This window comes from Capra hircus, chromosome 14 (assembly GCF_001704415.2).
Source record: "Capra hircus breed San Clemente chromosome 14, ASM170441v1, whole genome shotgun sequence".
In the NCBI taxonomy this organism is placed as follows: Eukaryota; Metazoa; Chordata; class Mammalia; order Artiodactyla; family Bovidae; genus Capra; species Capra hircus.
In genome coordinates, this window is record NC_030821.1 from 80,203,855 (window position 1) to 80,223,596 (window position 19,742).

The following is a 19,742-nucleotide window of genomic DNA, read 5'->3' on the forward strand; positions in this document are numbered from 1 at the left end:
CTGAAGCCCTCACCTGCCAGCCCCGTGGAGAAGACACTCTTGGACACAGTGACCCTGTCCTCCGGCACCTTGGCCCAGTCGCCTGTGGCCCGCCAGCCCTTCATGGGGAAGCTGATGTCAGTGGCTCCGCTGGCTGGGAGCTTGTGGATGCTGAGGACTGTGGCAGGATCGGGGGTGGGGGGAGGTGAGAGACAACAGCGACAGACAAAGGGAGAAAAAGACAGAGCAGTTTCAGGGTCCGGAGCCTCGGCCCTGGGACGGGAAGTTGGGTGGGACCATCATGGGGCTGCTCCTGGCTCAGGACAGTTGAGGTGCACGTGGGGCCACCCAGCCACACCACGCGAGGGGTGTGCAGGGGCTACACGGAGTGCACAGGGCGCAGGGCCTTGGGTGCATAGGGTACAGGGCTATAGGACTGGGGTGAATGGGGGTGTGGGGTGTGCAGTGGGTGCACGGAGTGTATACATGTAGGGTACACAGGTGCGAGTGCATGAGTGGGGTCTAGGGGAGAATGGGGCTGTGCGGATACATGGGGTGGGAGGGCTAATGAGGGGTGATGGGAGGAGTCCAGGGCCTCCTTTGGTGACAAAGGGTGGGCCCTGAATGTCCACTGGCTCCGGACAGGCTCCTGGAGGTGGAAGGCCAGGGACTTGGCCCGGGCCTAGCCCCCCTCCAGGGGCTGTGGGTGGTGCTGGGTGGCCAGGGGTCCAGCCTCTACAGCGAGGTCCGGGGCCGGGGGCTGAGAGCTGAGGTGGCCTCCGGGCCATGCCTGTCACACGTGGCCACAGAAAAGCCCGCTTTCCGGCCACTCCCATCTCACCCAGAACAAGGGCCCTGTCAGCCCAGTGAGAAAGGGACCCAGGAGCCTGGAGCCACTGCTGACCCCGCCTCCAGGGGACCTCCAGGCCGGGGTCTCCCCACCTACAGGAGGAAGCTGCTCCCACTCCTCTGGCCTCAGGGGTCTCCCCAGCTCTGGGGTCCTGAGCTCGAAGGCGAAAGGCGGGACCAGGGCTCTAGGAACTTCTAGCTTAGCAGGCGTTCATCCCTGCCCGGGCAGGTCCCCGGGTGCATGAGGCCCAGAGGACACATCCCCAGAGGTCCAGGAGTCTCTACAGAGGCGGTGACCGTCGCCCTCCTCAGCACTGTGTGGACCACCGCCGGGCACTGGCCCGGGCCCCACCCTGATTCCCCACTATGAGAAGAGTATCTGGGGAGGTGCCCTCGAGAAGCGTGGCCAGGAGGGCTGTTTAAGGGGACGTGGTGGTGAGCACTGAGTGCAGCTGCTGCAGGCCCGTGTGCCAACAGCCATCGCCAGCCTCCCAAGTCCAGGCCCGTCTGCAGCACTCTCCAGCCCCTCGAGGCCTGCACTGCCGCCTCCCCACTTGAGATTCTGCCCGTGCTACTGAGCTGGGTGTCGCCAAGCCCCTCTGACAAGCGCTTCTGGGAGCAGAGTGCAACCTTGCCTTCAAATCTCTAAGGTCCCAGCACAGCGGGTACTGGGGACAAGGCACCGTGGGCCCCCAGCTCCAGGGAGGTGGAAGCTATGGCTGGGGCTTCCTGCTGCATCCCAAGACTCTAAGTGTCCAGGGCCTGGTCCAAGAGCACCCATGCCAACCCTCTCCCAGGATCACATCCGACCATCATCAGGAGACTCAGGTCTGTGCACCTGAGAACTCATAGGTAATGCTAGAACCCGGCCCGGGGGTCCTGAAGTTCCGGCACACCTGGCCAGAATCTGAGGCTGGAGGGCCCCGTCCAGGTGTGCCAGGTGAGGCCTGAGGGTCGGGAGAGCGAGGGATGGGCTTACCCAGGTTGTCTGTCACTTGGTACGCATCCCGCAAGTCTTTCATGCGGAAGCCGATGACATCCACGAAGTCCTCCACTAGCCGGAAGAGCTCCTTGGCATTGGGGCCCATCTGGGGATGGGATGGGGGCGGGGTCAGGGAGCCTCAAGACAGTGGGGGGCAGTCCAGCCAAGAAGGCTCCAGAACTGAGTGTCACCCAAGTCTCCTGCCCCCTCAGAGGAGACTTAGCTGCCTCCTTTCCTCATCTGTTCCCTCCTTGACGGGGTCCTGCTGGTCACTCCCTGCCCTGCAGGGCTCTGGACCTGACTTGGGAAGCGGAGCGGGACCTGAGTGTCCACTGCCGATTTGTGGATGAGAACACTGAGCGCAGAGGGGCTGTGGCGCTCTGGCCTATGGCCGGGTGTCCAGATGGGAGGAGAGCAGGGGTCTCTGGGCGCCACAGCCCCTGTACAGGAGGAATGGCAGATTCCTGGTCAGTGTAGGGGGGAGGCGGACCGTTCTCTCCAGATGAGAAGGGACTGCCATGTCCCGGCCTGCACCCTACGGCCAACACACTTTCTCAGACCCCTCCCTGAGCCCTGTGCGGTGAGCCTGTCATCTGACGGACGGGGACGCCGAAGGTCAGAAGGCTGAGTGACTTCCTGGAAGAGGCCGAGCTAGGATTTGAACCCAAGAGCCTGCCCTGAGCCGGCCTGGGGAGTGGGGAGGTGCGGAGACGCCCGCAGCACCGTGGGTGGGCAGGCGTACCAGCTGCGCCTCCTCCCACTTGTCCCGGTTCTCCTCAGCCAGCAAGTTGCTGATGATCTGCACGAAGTTCTGGAAGGAGAAGGAAGAAGGGCCAGTGAAAGGGCATGTGTGCTCGGCCTGTGCGACCCCAGGGCCTGCAGCCCGCCAGGCTCTCTGTCCATGGGATTTCCCAGGCAAAGAATACTGCAGTGAGCTGCCATTTCCTTCTCCAGAACAGCAAATAAGGCACCAGAGTCATGGCTCAGTGTGGCCGGGGTCAGCGTGTGGCTGGGCTCGGGTCTCAGCGCGGAGCCCGGCTCAGGGCTCAGTCTGAGGTCGGGACTCGGTCTAAGGCTGGGGTGGAGAATGCCCTCCTGGGTACCCACCTGCACGTCCCCAGGGGTCGGGCTGTAGTATGCCCGGCGGAAGATCTCTGTCATGTTCCTCAGGACGTCGATGGTGGACAGCAGGTCCCCGCTATAGCTGGTCCCATCCTGGGAGATTTCCACCAGGGTCTGGATGACCTCGGAGACGCCCTCCCCGGGCAGCCCACGCTGCGCCTTCGCTAGGTGCTCCCGGGTCTAGGGGGACGGAAGGTGCGGGTGCTGCGGCTCTGCAGGCGCCAAGGACCTCCATGCCCAGAGGGCGTTCTGCAGCCCCCAGCCACGCTGACCCATGTCCACAGAGCGTGCCACTGGGGACGCAGGGTTATGTCTGAGAATGGGGGTAGAGGCAAGCCCTGGAGTGATGGGCGGGGCCCGGGGTGGTGACCCCGGCGCCCAGCCTCACCATCATCTGGATGTTCCGGTAGTCAATGGACACACAGCGGATGTAGGTGGGGGGCTCCCAGTAGGCGATGCCTTCTTCATCCAGCTCACAGCGTCGCAGGATGAGGCCTGTGGAGATGGGGGGTTGGCTCCATCGCCCACTTCTCAGAAGGATGCCTACATCTGCCGCAAGAGTCCCACCCACCCAGCCACAGCTCCCAGGTGCCTTCAGCTCTCTTCATGGCCCCCAGCCCTGGAAGCAGACACTCGCCTGTGGCCGTATTCCAGGAGCAGAGCTGGCACAGGGGCCAGGCCCCCAGTGACATTTTCATTCAAAACATTTCTGAGCGGACACTGGAGCCTGGAGCCTGGTAGGAGCCAAACCTGCAGGCATCCTACCTGTGAGGAGGTTGAACCCTGGGCCGAGTGACGTGCTTCAGAGTTCAGCCCAGGGCTTCTCCTGGAGCCACTTCCTAACCAGAGCCCTGGTGAGAACCAACAGCCCACTGCTGCCCGGCTCCACCTCCGGGGTCAGGGGGCCCCTCATGACCCTGGTGTGCTGTGGACACTGGGCAGCCTTGGGGCTGACTGGGGTCAGGTGTGGACGACCTTGAACACGGGCACAGTCTATGTTCCAGACCTTACTTCCAGGGAGCCAGGCACAGCCGTGATGACCCTAGAGAACTGCCAGGACACTATCACCCAACAGGAGCCATGGGGCAGGACGGGACACCTGGTCTACGGCATGGTGCAGAATGAAAATGAGGGATCACAAGCAGACAAAGGCTAGAGAAGTGACACCATCCTGCAACTTGTGTTTTCACTTTACTTCCCTGGATTTGCAAGACGCTGCCCAGAACGTATTATCCTGCTGACAAAACAGGGCACGGGGGCTGAAGCTACGGCTGGGAATACACAGCCTCCACCACGGTCACCAGCCTCATCGGGGGGTAGGGGGTGGGGAGCCCACAGCAAGTTTGTTTTACAGAAAGAAATGGAAGTTCAGAGACGGTAGGTACTTCCTGAATGTCACACAGCACACAGGGGTACAAAAGAACACATGCTCCTCAGACGAGAGGGGAAAGGAACCCAAACTGTCACTGCAGAGCCCCTTCTGGGAGCCCACCCTGCTTTTCCCACACCTTGTATCACTCCATAGGTTTGCATGGGGATCAAGACCACTGTGTCCAAACCCGACTTCCCAGTTACTGGCCAGGCAAGCCCAGGGCAAGGGTGTGGGCTCTGTGCCTCTGGTTTCCCACGTGTAAAGCGGTGACGTCGTGGAACATCGCACTAAGGGGCCTCATGCTGGCACTCGCTCCGGTGACTTAGGACATGGCAGCCCTGGGTCCCTGCCCACACCCCTCCGGCCTTGGTGTGCGTGGGGCTGCCCGGGCGGGGTCTGGGCCACGTGCCCTGTGCTGACAGCTCTCGGGCGGGCCTCCAGGGGCATCTTGGTGCCTCCAGCACATCCCGCAAGGGAGGGACAGGTGCCCTGCCAGCCCCTGCCCCTTGGCCCTCACCTGTGGCGTTGCGCGGACACCGGACTGCAGCCACCTCTCCAGCTGGGGTCTCCTTCCATACCACAGCTCCAAAGTTGTCCTCATCACAGATCTCGTGGGGCTCTGCCAAGGGCCAGAGACGTGAGTTGGTGGCGGAGGGGGTAATGCAGGGAGGAGCAGAGAGCTGGCAACAGGGTCAGGAGCGCCTAGACGCCACGGGACATCCACCCTCGCAAAGTGGTCGTCCCCCAGCTGCACCCTGAATGCCTCCCCCACCACTCGGGATGTGCCTCCTCACGGTCCAGCTGTGGGGTGGGGTGGAGACACTCACCGGGACACCGCTGGGCGCCACACTGCCGGTATTCATCCTGGGGGCCTTGGCAGGCTGCTCCCCCGAAGAAGGGCCCCAAGCAGGCGCGCTCCCGCCGCTGTGTGCCACCCCCGCATGTGACGCTGCAGCTGCCCCAGGATGCCCAGGCCTGCCACTTCCCATCCACTGCAGGACACGGCCATGCACGGAGGCACGAGAATGGGGATGAGGGGTAAGCAGGAGCCACGGGGACGCAGGGGTGGGGAGCCGGGAGCAGAAGGAAGTTGACACCAGGGAGGGAAAGGCAGAGCTCAGCTTGATACACGGATAAGACAAGTGCCCCATGTGCACTGGCCCCTGGGACCTCCCACAGCCCCCACATCCCTGGGGCCTTGTTTCAGGGCCCCCCAGCAGCCCCCAGCCCGCCAAGTGACTCAGGACCGCAGATCCCCACCCGCAGGCCCAGGGGCACGGCCTGACCTGGACACTGCTGCAGGAAGCAATCTCGCGTCTCTACCCAGTGGCCCTGGCACTCGGCACCCCCGTACGAAGGCCCATTGCACTCGCGCGTGCGCTGCTGCCGGCCCTGGGAGCAGCTGGCGGAGCACGTGCTCCAGCTGGACCACTCGTTCCAGTTTCCATCCACTGCCCGGCCCAGGGGAAGAAGGGGACAGGAAGCCAGCGTGAACAGCCAGGGCCCACACCCCACCTGGGGTACAGGTGTGAGCACCCCACAAAGTCTGAGGCATGGGTGTGACACTCAAGGAAGTCCCAGCACCCCAACACCCCTGGTGCACCAGTGAGAACATTCCAGGTTCTCTGGCCTACAGCCTGGGGTTCCAATCTCATCTCTGGGGCCCCAGCAGGTGGGTCTGAGTGGGCAAAGCTGGGCTCCGGGGGCTGGTCGGTGGCCCACTGGGTCCTTTCCTATCTCACCCCACCCAGCGCCCTCCCTCTCACCTACCAGGGCACAGAGCGATGTTGCAGAACTTGGTTTGCTTTTCTGGGCCCTCACAGGGGTTGCCTCCAAACTGGGGCGGCCTGCAGGTGCGTGTGCGGTCCCGGAAGCCACGACCGCAGGTGCTGGAGCACAGGCTCCAGGGCGACCACTCGTCCCAGGCGCCATGCACTACGGAGGGAACACAGCGCTCTGCGACCCCTGTCCGGCCCAGCTGGCAGCCAAGTCACCTGCCCCGGACTCCCCGCCCCCGGCCCTGACTCCCCGCCCCGACACCACGCCCCTACCGGACGCCCCGCCCCCGGGGCGGCGCCCCACCCCTACCTGGACGCCCCGCCTTCATCCCTGACGTCCCGCCCCGATACCACGCCCCTACCGGACTCCCCGCCCCTACCCGGACGCCCCACCCCCATCCCTGACGTCCCGCCCCGACACCACACCCCTACCCGACGCCCCGCCCCGGGGCCGGCGCCCCGCCCACCTGGACACACGGCCGAGTTGTTGCAGAGCCGCTGCTCCCGCAGGGGCCCGCTGCACTGCGTGCTGTAGGAGGACGACACGCAGAAGCGCGTGCGCGTCTGCCAGCCCTCTCCGCAGGTGCTGGAGCACACGCTCCACGGGGACCACTCCTCGGCCGCGGGGTCACCTGTGGGCCCAGACCTACAGCATCACAGGCCTGCTGCTTCCCCTGTCCCTGCGCTGCGGTCAGACCTCCCAGGTGGCCGCAGCAAGGCCCGTGAGCTCCCCCCTCCTTTTTTCTTTTTTTCTCGACAGGCCCCTTCGCCTCACACCATTTCTCCTAAATCCAGTGTGCCTGGAGACCAGCGCCTGGCACCTGAGAGGTTAGTCTAATTATGGGAAATTATTACAGTCATTAATTGGAATCAGCAGCAATTAATAACCTACAGTATTTGCCCAAAGACCTAATACCCCGGAACCAACTTTCCCCACTTCCCAGTTTTAGTGCGTTTGCTGTCAGCCCCACCCAGACGCTGCCACTTACCGGTCTGCGGGGCCGGGAACCCAAACTGCTGCAGGTCGTCCCCCAGCTCCTCACGCCGCCGGGCATCCGTGGACCGCAGGGACTGGCTCCTGGAGTTAGTGCGCCCAGCGGCTGCAGGGCGGGTCCAGGTGAGCGCCCAGGCCCTGGCCTGCGGCTCCCGCCCTGCAGCTCTAAAGGGGCGCTCTTGGCCCTTTGTCCCTCAGTCCTCAGTCACAGTAGGGCTCAGGGTCGCCAGTACCAGGGTCACTTGGTCCCACTGGGCAGCTTAGAAACCTGGGACCAGGGCACCCTTGTCTGGTGCCAAGCCCTGTCTGGTCCAGACTCCCCTGTCCTGCGCCCCTCCCTCTCTTCCCCCGGGGCCCGCAGCATCACCCGCAGGGCACCAGGTGTGAATGGCTGCTGCTGTCCCCTCCTTAGCATCCCGCCTGCGGTCCTGCGCCCCGCGGTCCAGCCCAGACATCACAGGGCCCTCCCCAGGCTTCTGAGATGAGCTCCTCTCCCCAGGAAAATTCATCCGGGAAGAAACAACCCGAAGAATGACAGTCTCATTATAACTTGATTTAACTTTATGGAAGCAGCAGCTAAAATATGCATGAGGTCATTAGAGAGCCTTATTAGAGAAATACATCCTGGAGGCAAGATGCAACTGGGACAGGCAGCTCTGGTCAGGGCTGGGGATCGGGGTGGAGGGAGAAGCCTCACTGACAGCCTTCCGCGTGCACCCAGAATCCCCAGTCCTCAGGTGCTAAGACAGCCGCATCCAGTCTAGCACCTGGTCCCGTCCCTTCTCCTAGGCTGTTACTTCCGATGCCACCCGGCCAGGACGAGGAGTTGGCCCCGCCCTTGGCTAGGCCCCACCCCTGGTCCCACCCCTCACAGCCCGAGCCCGGCCTAGCCTGGCCCCGCCCTTGGCTAGGCTCCACCCCTCTGGCGCCGCCCACCCCCAGATCCCGCCCCTCACAGCCCGAGCCGGCCTAGCCTGGCCCCAGTACCTTCCCTGGTCCGGCCAGACCCAGCCCCCCGCTCTTTTCCCCACCTGGCCCGGCCCGGGCCCCTCCTTCTGCCCCCCACACCCCGCGACTCTGCCCGTCCCACCAGTCCGCGCACTCACGGCCGCAGGCCTTGCGGTTGCACAGGCGGCCCTCCTCCAGCACCCCTTCGCAGCCGCCGCCCTCGATACCCGGTGCGGGCAGGCAGGTGCGCGTCCGCGTCTGCAGGCCTCCCCCGCAGTCCCGCGTACACTCGCCCCATAGGGACCACAACTTCCAGCCGCCTGGTGGGAACCAGAGGGCAGAGTCAGGGCCGGGGTCAAAGGGCTGCGATGCCTTTCAGGCAGTGTCTCAGGGATCTCGCAGGGGTCTGGGGGCAGAGCGGCCCCTGCGAAGAAGCCTCGGCATCTTAACCAGCGCAGCGCCCTGGAGGGTCAGCCAGGAGGCGAAAGTGGGCCTGGATGAGGTTAGCGATGGGGTGCAAAGCATAGGCGGCCGGCGGGGCAGGAAGAGGCAGAGGTGCGACCCCAGTTCCCTCTGGGGTCTGAGTGCTTTCTGGCTCTGTTTACAGGCTCCCAGGCCAGGGTCTGCACGGACTCTGAATTTAGGTCCCCAGTGCAGCGGCTGGATCCAGAGCTGGAGCCCTAGGCAGGTCTGAAGAACGAATGAATGAAAGGCACCCCGCCCACCCCAACAGCTGCCTTATTCTCAGGGCCCAGTGAGGGGATGGGGGCAGAGGGGGCTCTTCTACTTGACACCGAGCCTCAGCCCCTGCGGATCCCCTCCCCATGGCCCTCAGTCTAGTTTCCTCTAGACTTGTTCACCCTCCCCCCATGATCTGTGTGTTCATTACCCCATCACTCAGGGACACCAGAGGCCCCACACCTGGTGGCCTAGTGAGGTCTCACACCCTGGGCCCCGCCAGGCCTCCCCTCCCCTACACACAGCAGAGACTGGCCTCCAGGCCCCTCTGGCCACCCTCCTTCAGCCCTCTCACGGATCTTCATCCCAGTCCTGTCCCCTCAAGCATCACGACCTCATGTCCCTGAAGGTCTGAGCCCCTTGGTGGCCCCAGTGCCACCAAGGACACTGAAGTGAAGTCGCTCAGTCGTGTCCGACTCTTTGCAACTCCGTGGACTATAGCCTACCAGCCTCCTCTGTCCACGGGATTTTCCAGGCAATAGCACTGGAGTGGATTGCCATTTCCTTCTCCAGGGGATCATCCCGACCCAGGGATCGAACCCGGGTCTCCTGCATTGTAGACAGACGCTTTACCGTCTGAGCCACCAGGGACGTCACCGAGGACACTAAGAGCCTCCAAGTACTGGGGAGGCACTGGGGTGAGGAGCAGAAAGCCAACATCTTGGGTGAGAGCTGGGCTGCACTGATGGGTTCAGGGAGGGGCTGCTTCATCCGGGCATTCAGTCCATAGGCCAGATGGCTCCCGCCCTGAGGGACTCTGGTGCTGCCACCCCATTTGTCCTCAGGAACTCCAGGGCCCCTTGCTCCCAGAACAGCAGGGTCAAGTCAGACCCAGCAAGGGCATGCGCAGGTCACCAAGCGCCTACCGTGGGCTGGGTGCCCAGCACACAGCCCCTGACACAGACCCCAGGAACGGGCCAAGGAGATGGCACTGCCCAGGCCTGGCACTGGGAATCAGCCTGGAGCTGGGCCACTGCCCCAGCTGGGGCGGGAGCAGGGGAGCCAGGCTGGCCGAGGGCAAGTCGCACCTGGCCCCACGGGAGGGCCCTTGTGGCCTCTCGGAGCCTGGCTTCTCTGGGGAGACGTGGGGGAGAGGGAGACTGTGCAGATCCCTAGGGTGGGTGCTGGAGCCGAAAGACGGGGTTCATGTGGGGGCCCCCCCACCCACTGCCCTGGGATGGTCAGGTCCACCCCACCCTGCCCTCATGCCCTCCACCTGAAGATGAGGGCACGTCTAACCAAGTCTGCCGCCTGTGATGGCAAGCAGCAAGAAACGATGGGGAGACCACAGGTGTGGGGTCTCAGTCAATGCTAGAAAATCCCATTTTGTGTGTGTGTGTTTTGGCACTCTGCCCAGCGTGTGGGCTCTTAGTTCCCAGACCAGGGACCTGACCCGAGCCAAGGCAGTGAAAGTGTCGAGTCCTAACCACCGGCCCGCCAGGGAATTCCTCCAGAGAACCTGCTTTGACGCGCAGCAAGTTGGGCGTCCAGGTGCTGGGTTCTGTCCTGTGCCTGTGGTAGGACCTGACCAGCAGGGGGCGCCAGAAGCAAATGAATGGCAGGCAGGGGAGGGGGCCCAAGATCCGCCCCCCTCCCCATTCAGAAGGCAAGGTTCATTCACCCTCCAGGCCCCCAAGCCGTCGAGGATCCTTCTCTGCCCTCACAGAGGGCCCCTTCCCAAGTGTCCCGCCTCCCCTGGAGCCCAGAGAGGCAGAGCCTCAAGGGCACACAGAAGTCAGGCCTCCTGTTCTCAGACCTGCCCTGCAGTTGGGACACGCAGGTGGGTGGGGCAGGTGGACAGGCCAAAGCACCCCGACAGGGGACCAGCAGGAGGGGCTGGCTCTGACCTTAATTGCGTGGTCTGTGGGTGGGCATGGGCCCTGCTGTGCCCATCCCGCACACGCAGTGCAGAGGGGCCCGGGGAGGACCTTGCCAGGGCTGCAGAGTAGAGGCCGGGCTGAGCTTTGCAGGGACCCTGGTTCCTGGGGGCCAAGGGCCCTGGTTCTGAGCCCCTCCTGGGCCTGGGCTTGATGCCCTGTGCTCCCACCAGGGCCTCTCTGCCCACATTGTCCACGTGAGAAGTCTGAGCCTGCCCTAGTGACAGAATGCTTGGGCTCCCCTAGTCAGGATGGGCTGAGTAGGTTGTTGGACCTGAGCCCCCACCCTTCAAGGCCCGGTGCTCCTGGGCAGCGGAGTCCTGTCTTCTCCACTTCCTGTCCCCCCTCCCCACTTGGCACCAGATGCCTCAGGAACCTGGAGTCCCAGTCCACCCAGGAACCAGGTGTGGACCCACTTAAAGCAGAGGAAACTGAGGCTCAGAGAGGGGTGGTCCAGACAGTCGGGAGCTGGTGAGGCTCCCCCCACCCCATCCCACAGGACAATCTGCCCTGGAGCTGAGGAGGCAAGCAGGCCTGAGCCTCACCAGGCAGGGGACTCCAGGGTCCCCAGGGCTGGGAAGGAGCCAGAGCATGGAGGCTGCCACACAGATATGACTTGGTTTTGAACTGCAAATGCCTGTGTCCCAGGGGTTCGGGGTGTGCAGCCAGCAGACCAGGGCACGTGGAGTGGGGGGGGGGGGGTGCCCAGGACAGCCCCTGGTGCACACTGCCCGTGAGTGGCTCTGAGGGTGTGACAGGCTGAGGCTGCCCAGACACGGGGCCTCACTGCCGCCACTTCAGGCGCCTTCCCTCGGGGCCCGGTGGTCGGCAGGAGACCCACAGCCACGCCCATTTGATAGCGAGGGGAGCCGGGACCAGGTCCCCAATCAGATTCCAAGCACTGCCCCTGCAGCCATCAGACAAGGCAGGCTGCCAGCAGCACTCGAAGCCCCTGGCCTGGGGCCGGGGTCTCACCGGCTGAGCCCCTGTCCTGTCACACTGACACGGAGGAACGGGGAGGCTGGAGTCGGAGGCCGGCCTGGCCGCAGGGACACGGCGGGCCCGTCCTGCCTGTCCCCCCTTGCTGCCCCAGCCCAGCCCCCGTGTGGAAGCCTGAGTGACGTGGAAGCTGGCAGTGGGTGGGAGAGAGAGGGTGTCCAAGCCAGGCTAATCGGAGGATGCCACTTGGTTCCCATGGCAACTGCTGCAGAGCTCAGTCTTTCAGGATACACTCAGGTTAGGCCTCAGCTGCCAAAACACCCACTATTTCAGGGCTGGTTACCTTGGTGACCCAGGTGGTGGGGACGTGGTAGGGGGAGGGGACGGAGAGGAAGGGTCACATCAGGAGAGGCCAGGCAGGGGGTCCACTGGCTCAGAGGACAGACTGCCCCCTGGGCCTGGCCCTGACTCTGCTCACATGTTGATTCCCGATCCTGATCACACACGGCCTTGATCCTCATCACAGACTGACTTCTGATCCTCAACACAGCATCCCTGTCGCATCCCGAGCCCTGACCGCTGATGCACGCTCGGTTAATGGCAGCTGCTATCTCTCTTATCGTTTTTACTGTGTCTTGTCACACATGGGTGACACCTGACAAATGTTTCCCAGGCAAGCGCGTCCACGACCAGGGAGTCCCCCAGGCAGGTCTCCGGGGGCCTGCAGAGCTGGGCTCAGAGGAGCTCAGGCTACCCTTTGCTGGGTGACCGTGGGGCTCTTGGGGTGGGTGGGCTTTGAAGGGGCAGCAGAAGAGTGGGCAAGGCTGGGGGGTGGGCTGCCCCTCCAGGCCCGGAAAGAAGCCGCCATTCTTCCCAGGCTCAATGCCCCCTCTGTCTGGAAGCCTCATTTCCATCTCATTAAGGGATGAATAGAGCCAATTAATGGCCGCCAGGCAGCCTTGGCCACCCAGGAGAGCGGACACACGGCGAGGGGTCTCCAGGCCTCCTTCCCACCCTGGCACCCCTGTCTGGAGGCTGTGGTCGCCCCGGTCCCCGGGTCCCTGTGCCCCAGTGGGCTGGGGCGGGGCACTCAGGAAGGCCCTCTTCCCGCTGGGCCTCCCCGCCTCCTGGGTCCCCTTTGGAGGAGGCAGTCTGCACTTCCTGTCTCGTCCAGCAGAGGTCTCCCCAGTCCAGCAGTCACGCAGCACTGCCTGTTTCCACCCCGCCCCTGACCATCAGGCTGGGGTCCCTTCGCAACCACAGTGCAGTCCAGCCCCTGGGAGGATTGCGGCCCCCAGAGTCAAGGCCTGCCCTGCAGCATGCAGGTTCTTCCTCTGAGCCCCTTGCATGGATGTGCAAATGAAGGCCACAGGAGATAGGCAGCTCCGCCCCCACCCAAACCACAGTCCCGCCCTGGCTCCATAAGTCCAAACTTGGTCCATCCTTCACCAAGGTCTGAGGCTTCCACTGTCAGGGCCCGAGCGACCAGCAAGCTGCCCAGCTGCAGGAGGCACTGTGGGATCTCAGGATGGAGCTGAGAACCGCAGCCACTGCCCACAGGCCACTTGCCAGAGGAGGAGGACGAGGAGAGTTCCTCCATGCACGACAGAGGTGCCGGACCCTACAAGCAGGTACTATCCCGTCCCCATTTCACAGAAGGAACCTGAGTCTCGGCAAGTCAGTGATAGGACCCCGTCTGCAGGGTTAGTCTGGCAGGCGCCCCCTGTCCTAAGAAGGATGCCTGTTACAAGCCCAGACAAAGGCCTGGGTCCTGCCTGGCTTTGCAGTTCGATGCTGGATGACCTGGGCAGGTCTCTTCCCCTCCCGGAGCTTTGGCTACACAACTCACAGCCCTTCCCGCTTTGGGGGAAGCGAGACCCCAGCAGGGCCACAGCTCCCAGCCTCCCAGCTGCAGGGTGGTGTGGGAACCCCCCTCTGGGCAGCCCCCCATGTGCTCTTATGGGCTCCACGAGGTCACGTCCTCCTCTGTCCACGTACAATACCCGGAGGTTGTCTGCCTGGAGCTGGAAACCTTGTTTTCCAGGTTTTCTAAGTTGGCCCTTGCGCAAAAGAATAGCTCCCCGGGCTGGGATGAAAACCATCCTGGCAGGGAAGCCCTGACCCTTCCTGCTCCTGTCCCCCGACCCGGGTCCTTAACACATTCTTGGTCACCCCTAAACTCCAGAGACACATCCTTCCCCCTGAAGTACCTCCTCCCATCAGAGCCCTGCCTCTCTCCACACACTGCAGCCCCTAGAGAGGGTAGCTGTGCGGCATTGAGGGTGGGAATTACTCCAAAGCCCATGGGGTGTCAGGGCAGGGGCGCCCAGCTGAGAGCGGACAGGCCTGGAGGCACCGGGGCACTCAGCCTGGGGTAGGTCACGGCCCCTAGGCCCAGCATCCCCGCCTTACACGCGCTAGGGATGTCACACACTCAGGCTCCAGCCCAGCCCCACCCCACCCATGCAGGCACTTGGGGGAGGCACGCATGTGCACACGCAGGGTCATGAACACACAGGGACACACACATATGCACAGGGACACGCATGCGCACACACAAGAACACACGCACACACACAGGAACACATACACACAGGGACCCACACATACACACAGGGACACACACACACACTGGCCCCCAGCCCCCAGGATGCCGCTTTTTCATTATCTTACATGTCGCTTCTGCAATAAAATTCTTTAATTAAAACATGAATATTTAAAGCAACCCTTGAGAGAAATGGCCCCATCTCACCAGAGGCAGAAAAATGTAGAGAGACTCTGGAGGGGCGGGAGCGGGCGGGCTGTGCAGAGGGGTGGCCAGCTGGGGGCAGGGAGCGGTGCTCTGGCCTGAGGAAGGCTTGCCAGTCGGACGCATGGCGTGGCCATGTGGCGTTTGGACAGGCCGGGCGGGGGCAGGGCTGAAAGTGGGCCACGGGCTGGCCTGGGCCGCCTGCTCACTCTGGGCATCGCACGGCCCCCTCGAGCCGGGATGGAGGACACACCTTACCCAGACTCCCCTGCTCGGTGTGGGGGGCACGGCTCCGGGGCACAGGCTCCGCAGCACGCTATGGGGTCCAGCTCAGCTGTGTGTCTTCTGAATGACTGCTAGACCTCTCTGGCCCGTGGGCCACCTTGCCCCTACACACACACACCCAGACCCTCTCACCTGAGCTCTTGCAGGAGAAGCCCTGGGTGGCCAAGAGCTGCTCTGCTCCGGGTCTCCCCTTTCAAGCTGTGTGAGCCTGCCCGCAGCCTGGACCCTCTGTGCCTCCCCCTACTCAACACGCATTTATCAAGGGCCTGCTGCCTCCAGGGGCTGGGCCACCGCAGGGCGTCGCCAGTGAGCCGGGCCAGCTCCCCTGCCCCACGACAGGGACATCCTGGCAGGGACAGAGTCAGGACACGGGAAATTCTCTGGTGTTCATAGGCGATTCCATGTGGGAAGAGAGGGAGAGAGAGCGAGGAGACAGTGGGCCTGGGGCTGCCGCCACGTGCCATCTGGGCAGCCCCTGAGAGAGGGGCCATGTGGGGAGAGAGTTCCGGGCCCGGAAGCACCTGGGCAGAGCTCCTGGGACGGGAGGTGGGTCCTCGCTGGCGGCCACCTGGGCGGCTGGGAAGAGTGAACTGGTTAAGGGGCCGTGGTGTAACCTGTTGACGCCACGTGTACTCCCAAGGCCTCAGAAGCATCAGGGCCTTCTGAGTCCAGGCACAGGCATGGGGTCTGCGCCGCCCCTGGGTGGGGGTGACCACCTCCTGTTCCTGCCGCCCTGCCCCTCAGAGTCGAGCTCCTCACTTCCCAGTGGCAGCCCCAGCCCGCGTGCCCTCCAAACTGTCTTCCACGAGGCAGCTGGCCCTGCCACGGAGCCTTGACTTGAGCTTTGTCAAGACTTGCACAGAGCCAGCCTGCACACACACACACACACGCACATGTGCAGTGAATTTGAGTACATACCAGTGCACACGTGTACATGCTCACACACACGCATGCACAAACAATGCACACAGATACCTGATGCACTGTTCACCAGCGTGCACACGTGTACACGCCAGCCACACAAACATGCAAATACTCACACGTGCATGTGTAAGTGTGTGCACACAGACATACTGGCAGTGCCTGTGTGAATGCACACATACATGTCCCCCCTGCACACACTTGTACACATGGATGCATGAATACACGCATGTTCGCATAACACACTGAACATGCAGGCTTACATAACACTGTGGACATATGCTCACGTAACATACTACACACATGTGCACATAGACGTATGAGTGCAAGCATGTGCACACGTGTGTGCACACATGCACACCTGCCCACCTCCCTCCAGCACCACAAGCAAACATTTCCGTCCTCAGAATCTCTGCTCAAGTCCAGAGTCCCCACATAGCCCTCCTCCTCCTCTAATCTGTCTCTGCCTGCCAAGCCCTCCAGATCCCCTACCTAATAATAAACATAGATATTGACATTTCATCACTGATGTTGTTTTTGCTTAGAAACACTTTCACCCCAGTTCTCATTCTTCATGACAACCAAGGAAAGAAGATGTTTTACTCCATTTTAAAGACAAGGAGCCTGAGGGGATTGACCCAGGGACACAGCAAGTGCAGGGCAGGCTGGGATTAACTTGAACTTGACCCCGTGGTCCCTCTCAAATGACAGTCCCGCTGGATGGCCTATGGGCCTCTCATAGTCGGGTCCCACTCTGACCTCCGGATCTTCCTCCCCACCACTTCCCCACCTCAGCTGATGTCCTCACGCCCAGCCAGAAACCTGGGCATGGGCCAGCGACCAATCTCCTTCCTCCACGCCCACATCCCTGGCATCAGCAAGTCCATCAGCTGCACACCCCATCCCCCAGGCACTTCCCCTTCCTCCCGGCCAGGCCAGCATCAGCTCCCTCCCGGATTTCTGCTTTGAGCCAGACACCACATCGACAGCCCCAGCCCTGTGCCCCCTCTGCTTAAAGCCCCCACGGCCCTTCAGCTCTCAAGAGAAGAGGCAAACCCCGTCTGGGAGGCCTGGCCACCTTTGCACTCAACTGCATGCCTGGGCCTGCTCTCTCCAGCACCCACATCGAGCCCCGCAAGCTCCCAGCTCATCACAGCGGCCCCACCTCCTTGACCTTGTCCCGAAAGCTCTGTGTGGCTCCAGCTAGACCGGGTTATCTCCCTGGCACGGTCACTGCCCCGGGATCTGGCAGAGGCCAGCTCTTGTGCCGTGGCCTCCAGTGTAGGCCAAGCTCCAGGGCCATCAGGCCTGAGGCGACTGGACAGTCCCTCAAAGCAGTCAACACCTTGCCGGTGAGGACGCTGAGGTTCAGGGGGCAGGTGACCACTAAGGAGAGGTCGAGCGACGCGTGCGGCCAGGCCACCACCCCGCCCGGCCCTCTTGCACCCACCGGCCTCCCAAAGCTGCTGCCCTCGCTCTGCTCTGTCCTCCTCCTCCACCCGGAGGCCCACTCCCACCACCATGCTGTGGGGCTGCCCGTGCCTAGGTCACAGCACCCTCCACCTGGTCCAGCCTGAAGATCAGCCCTCGCCCCCCATCACCAGGGACCCCAAACCAACTGACGGAAGGTGGGGGTTTCCCAACGGCTTCCTGGACGCCGCGCCTCCACCCCTGGGGGCGCTGCCCACCCCCTCCCTCTTCTCTCCAGCTGTGTTCACCGCTTCATGGAAGTTTCTAATCTGGGCTCCCTGGCCCAGGGGCCATGAATAGAACCATGTTCCAGGAGAGCTGGTTCCCTTTGAAACCCCCTCACGGAGCGGCTCTTATGCCTTGAAAGACGTTTTTCTGAGGAGTTCATCAGTCTCACTGGCTTGGCAAAGGCCAAGAGCCCTGGGCACGTCACCTGGCCCCATGGGGACCCACCCGCATGGACGCCCAGCCCAGCCTGGCTCCCGAGTGCCCGGCACACTGTCTGGTCTCCACCTGCACAGATGGTGAAGAGCTGTCTCCCATCACCCTCACCCTGGGGTCCCACGGGGGCCTCCCCTCCGTGCATGTGCAGGGTCTCCCTCCTGCCCCGCCCCTGGGAGCTCCGCTCCCCGCCCCACCTCCCTGATGGTACCAGCCCCGCCCTGTGCTGGTGCCCATCTCACCAAGGACCCCAAGCTTGCTAAGAAGGTGGGACCGGCCGAGCACACGCCCACTCTCACCTCTGCACTGCCCTGCCTCTGACCCCCACAGGGCTCACCCTCACCTCTCCCAGAATTCCAAACAGTATTCCCTGGGTCAAGCAACCCCTGACCTCCAGGTGACCGGCAGTGCCCCCCCGGCCCCGTCCCCTGCGCTGTGTCATGGACGCCTTGCTGCTCACTTACCTGGAGCGCCGTCCTCGCCCCGGTCCTGGGTCAGGCTGGTGAGGCAGTTCTCGGGGCCCCCAGCCACGCCATCCCTCAGGCAGACATCCCCGCGGGGGGCCAGGGAGCCGGAGGCAGGGTCGCTGGTGTCCCCGCCCAGGCAGGCGCAGGGGGTCTGCATGATGCCGCAGGGGTGTGAGCTGCGGCTGCCGGCCAGACAGGCGTCCAGCCAGCGGCACAGCATCTGGCAGGCGGCCCGGCTGGGGTTGCGGTTGCCCACCACTAGGTACTCCACGGAGAAGTCGTCGCTGGGCCCGGGGGGCCCGTCCCGGGCCCCCAGGGTGTTGTCCTGGGGTGGCCGCAGGCGCTGCATCTGCAGAAACTGTTTGCTGGCCTGCAGGAAGGCCAGGGGCGCTGAGGGGTCGCAGAGCCGCAGCACCTCATCGAAGCTCTCCACGCCCAGGTAGGTGCGCGTGGACTCCAGGAAGGAGTCGAACTGGTAGGTGCGGACGCGGGCGGGGCCACTGCAGGCGGGCGCCTTGGCCACCTTCATGTAGAGCGTGTAGCGGCGCGGGTCCGGGTTGCGCAGGGTCCAGGAGCAGCGCGAGGCATTGGCCGGGAACACCGCCGCTGCCGAGAAGTAGCCGAAGAACTTGCCCTGCACCAGCGTGGCGCAGGGCTCAGCCCCGGGCCCGGCGGCCGTGCCCGCGGCCGTGCCCGCCTGGCGCCCCAGCAGTAGCAGCAGCAGCGGCCCAAGGATCCAGAGGGCACCCGGGGCGGCGGCCTGGCCCCTCATCCTAGCTCGCGGGGCCGCCGGGGTTCCGCGGGCTGGGCAGGCAGGCGCGGGCCAGGCCTGGACATGCCAGGGTCCGGCGGCGAGCGGGATTGGGGCTGGCTGGGGGGCCGGGGCTCTGGGCGGGGGGGCAGAGGTGGCTTCCGGGCACTGTGGGGGCAGTGGCGGCTCCTATGGTCCAGCAGCCTGGCACCAACTCATGGTCTCAAGCAGCAGCTGGAAGAGAAAGAGCAGAGGGCAGGGTTGAGCCCCTGGGGAGGGCACACTGAGGGTAGTGCCCACCCGGGCTCTGAGCCTCCAATGCGGGCCCTGGCCCCGCGCTCAGTCACCTGTTCTGCCCACGTGCCTGTGTGTCCACCTGCAGGGGCATAGAGCCAGGGGCAGGTCACTTCCTCCCCAAGCTAGCCTGGGCAGGAAGTGGTGGGCAGCCCTGGCCAGGGCCGCCGGCCCAGGGGCCTTGGCTATGCCCATCTGGCTGGGAAGCCTGGCAAGGCTCCGGGGGCTCCGGGCCTGCCCACTGGCCCCATCACAACCACGGGGGTCATCCTGCCGCTGGGCCTCTGGGCCTCTCAGACCACACCTCTCCCCTACATCTTTCAGGGAAGGATCCGCAAACCCAGCCAGAGGAGAAAGCAGGGTGGAGTGGAGGGCAGAGGACAGAGGTCTTCCCCGGCCTCCTGCAGTCCCGCCTCTCTGAGCCTTGCCTGGGTGGGTGCAGAGTCCTCAAGTCTGCAGGAGTGACTGGCTCTGTGGGGGATGAGGGTGGGATCAGACCCCGGTCTGGTTTGCTGACATCCATCCACCCTGTGCCTGGCACATACCACTCAGCCTCCCACCTGCGTTCCTGCCAGGGAGCCGCTCTCTCCCCTTCCCTGGAGTCACCTGCAGCCCCCAGGGACCAGGCCTCGGCCTGCGCTGACCCCTGCCTGTCCCCCCAGCCAGGCGGGCTCTGTCCCCCTTCCTGTCACATGAGGAAACCGAGGCTCAGATGGGGTCACAGTGAGGGGGCAGGGGTACCCACACTTGAACCTCCAGGCTGCCCCCAAACTCCTGGCCCTGGGG

General features: G+C 63.8%; 1 protein-coding gene across 1 annotated transcript in view; it reads right to left on the reverse strand.

Annotated features, from left to right (window-relative positions):
• The window catches only part of ADGRB1 (adhesion G protein-coupled receptor B1), a 76,839-nt gene that overhangs the window by 45,591 nt on the left and 11,506 nt on the right, over positions 1-19,742 (reverse strand). The window contains 13 exon segments of the mRNA XM_018058646.1: positions 14-157; positions 1,808-1,916; positions 2,553-2,621; positions 2,918-3,112; positions 3,321-3,427; positions 4,822-4,923; positions 5,132-5,296; positions 5,591-5,755; positions 6,075-6,239; positions 6,550-6,714; positions 7,072-7,182; positions 8,183-8,344; positions 17,909-18,896. Coding sequence (XP_017914135.1) covers positions 14-157; positions 1,808-1,916; positions 2,553-2,621; positions 2,918-3,112; positions 3,321-3,427; positions 4,822-4,923; positions 5,132-5,296; positions 5,591-5,755; positions 6,075-6,239; positions 6,550-6,714; positions 7,072-7,182; positions 8,183-8,344; positions 17,909-18,683 — 2,434 coding nt within the window. The 5' untranslated portion in view covers positions 18,684-18,896.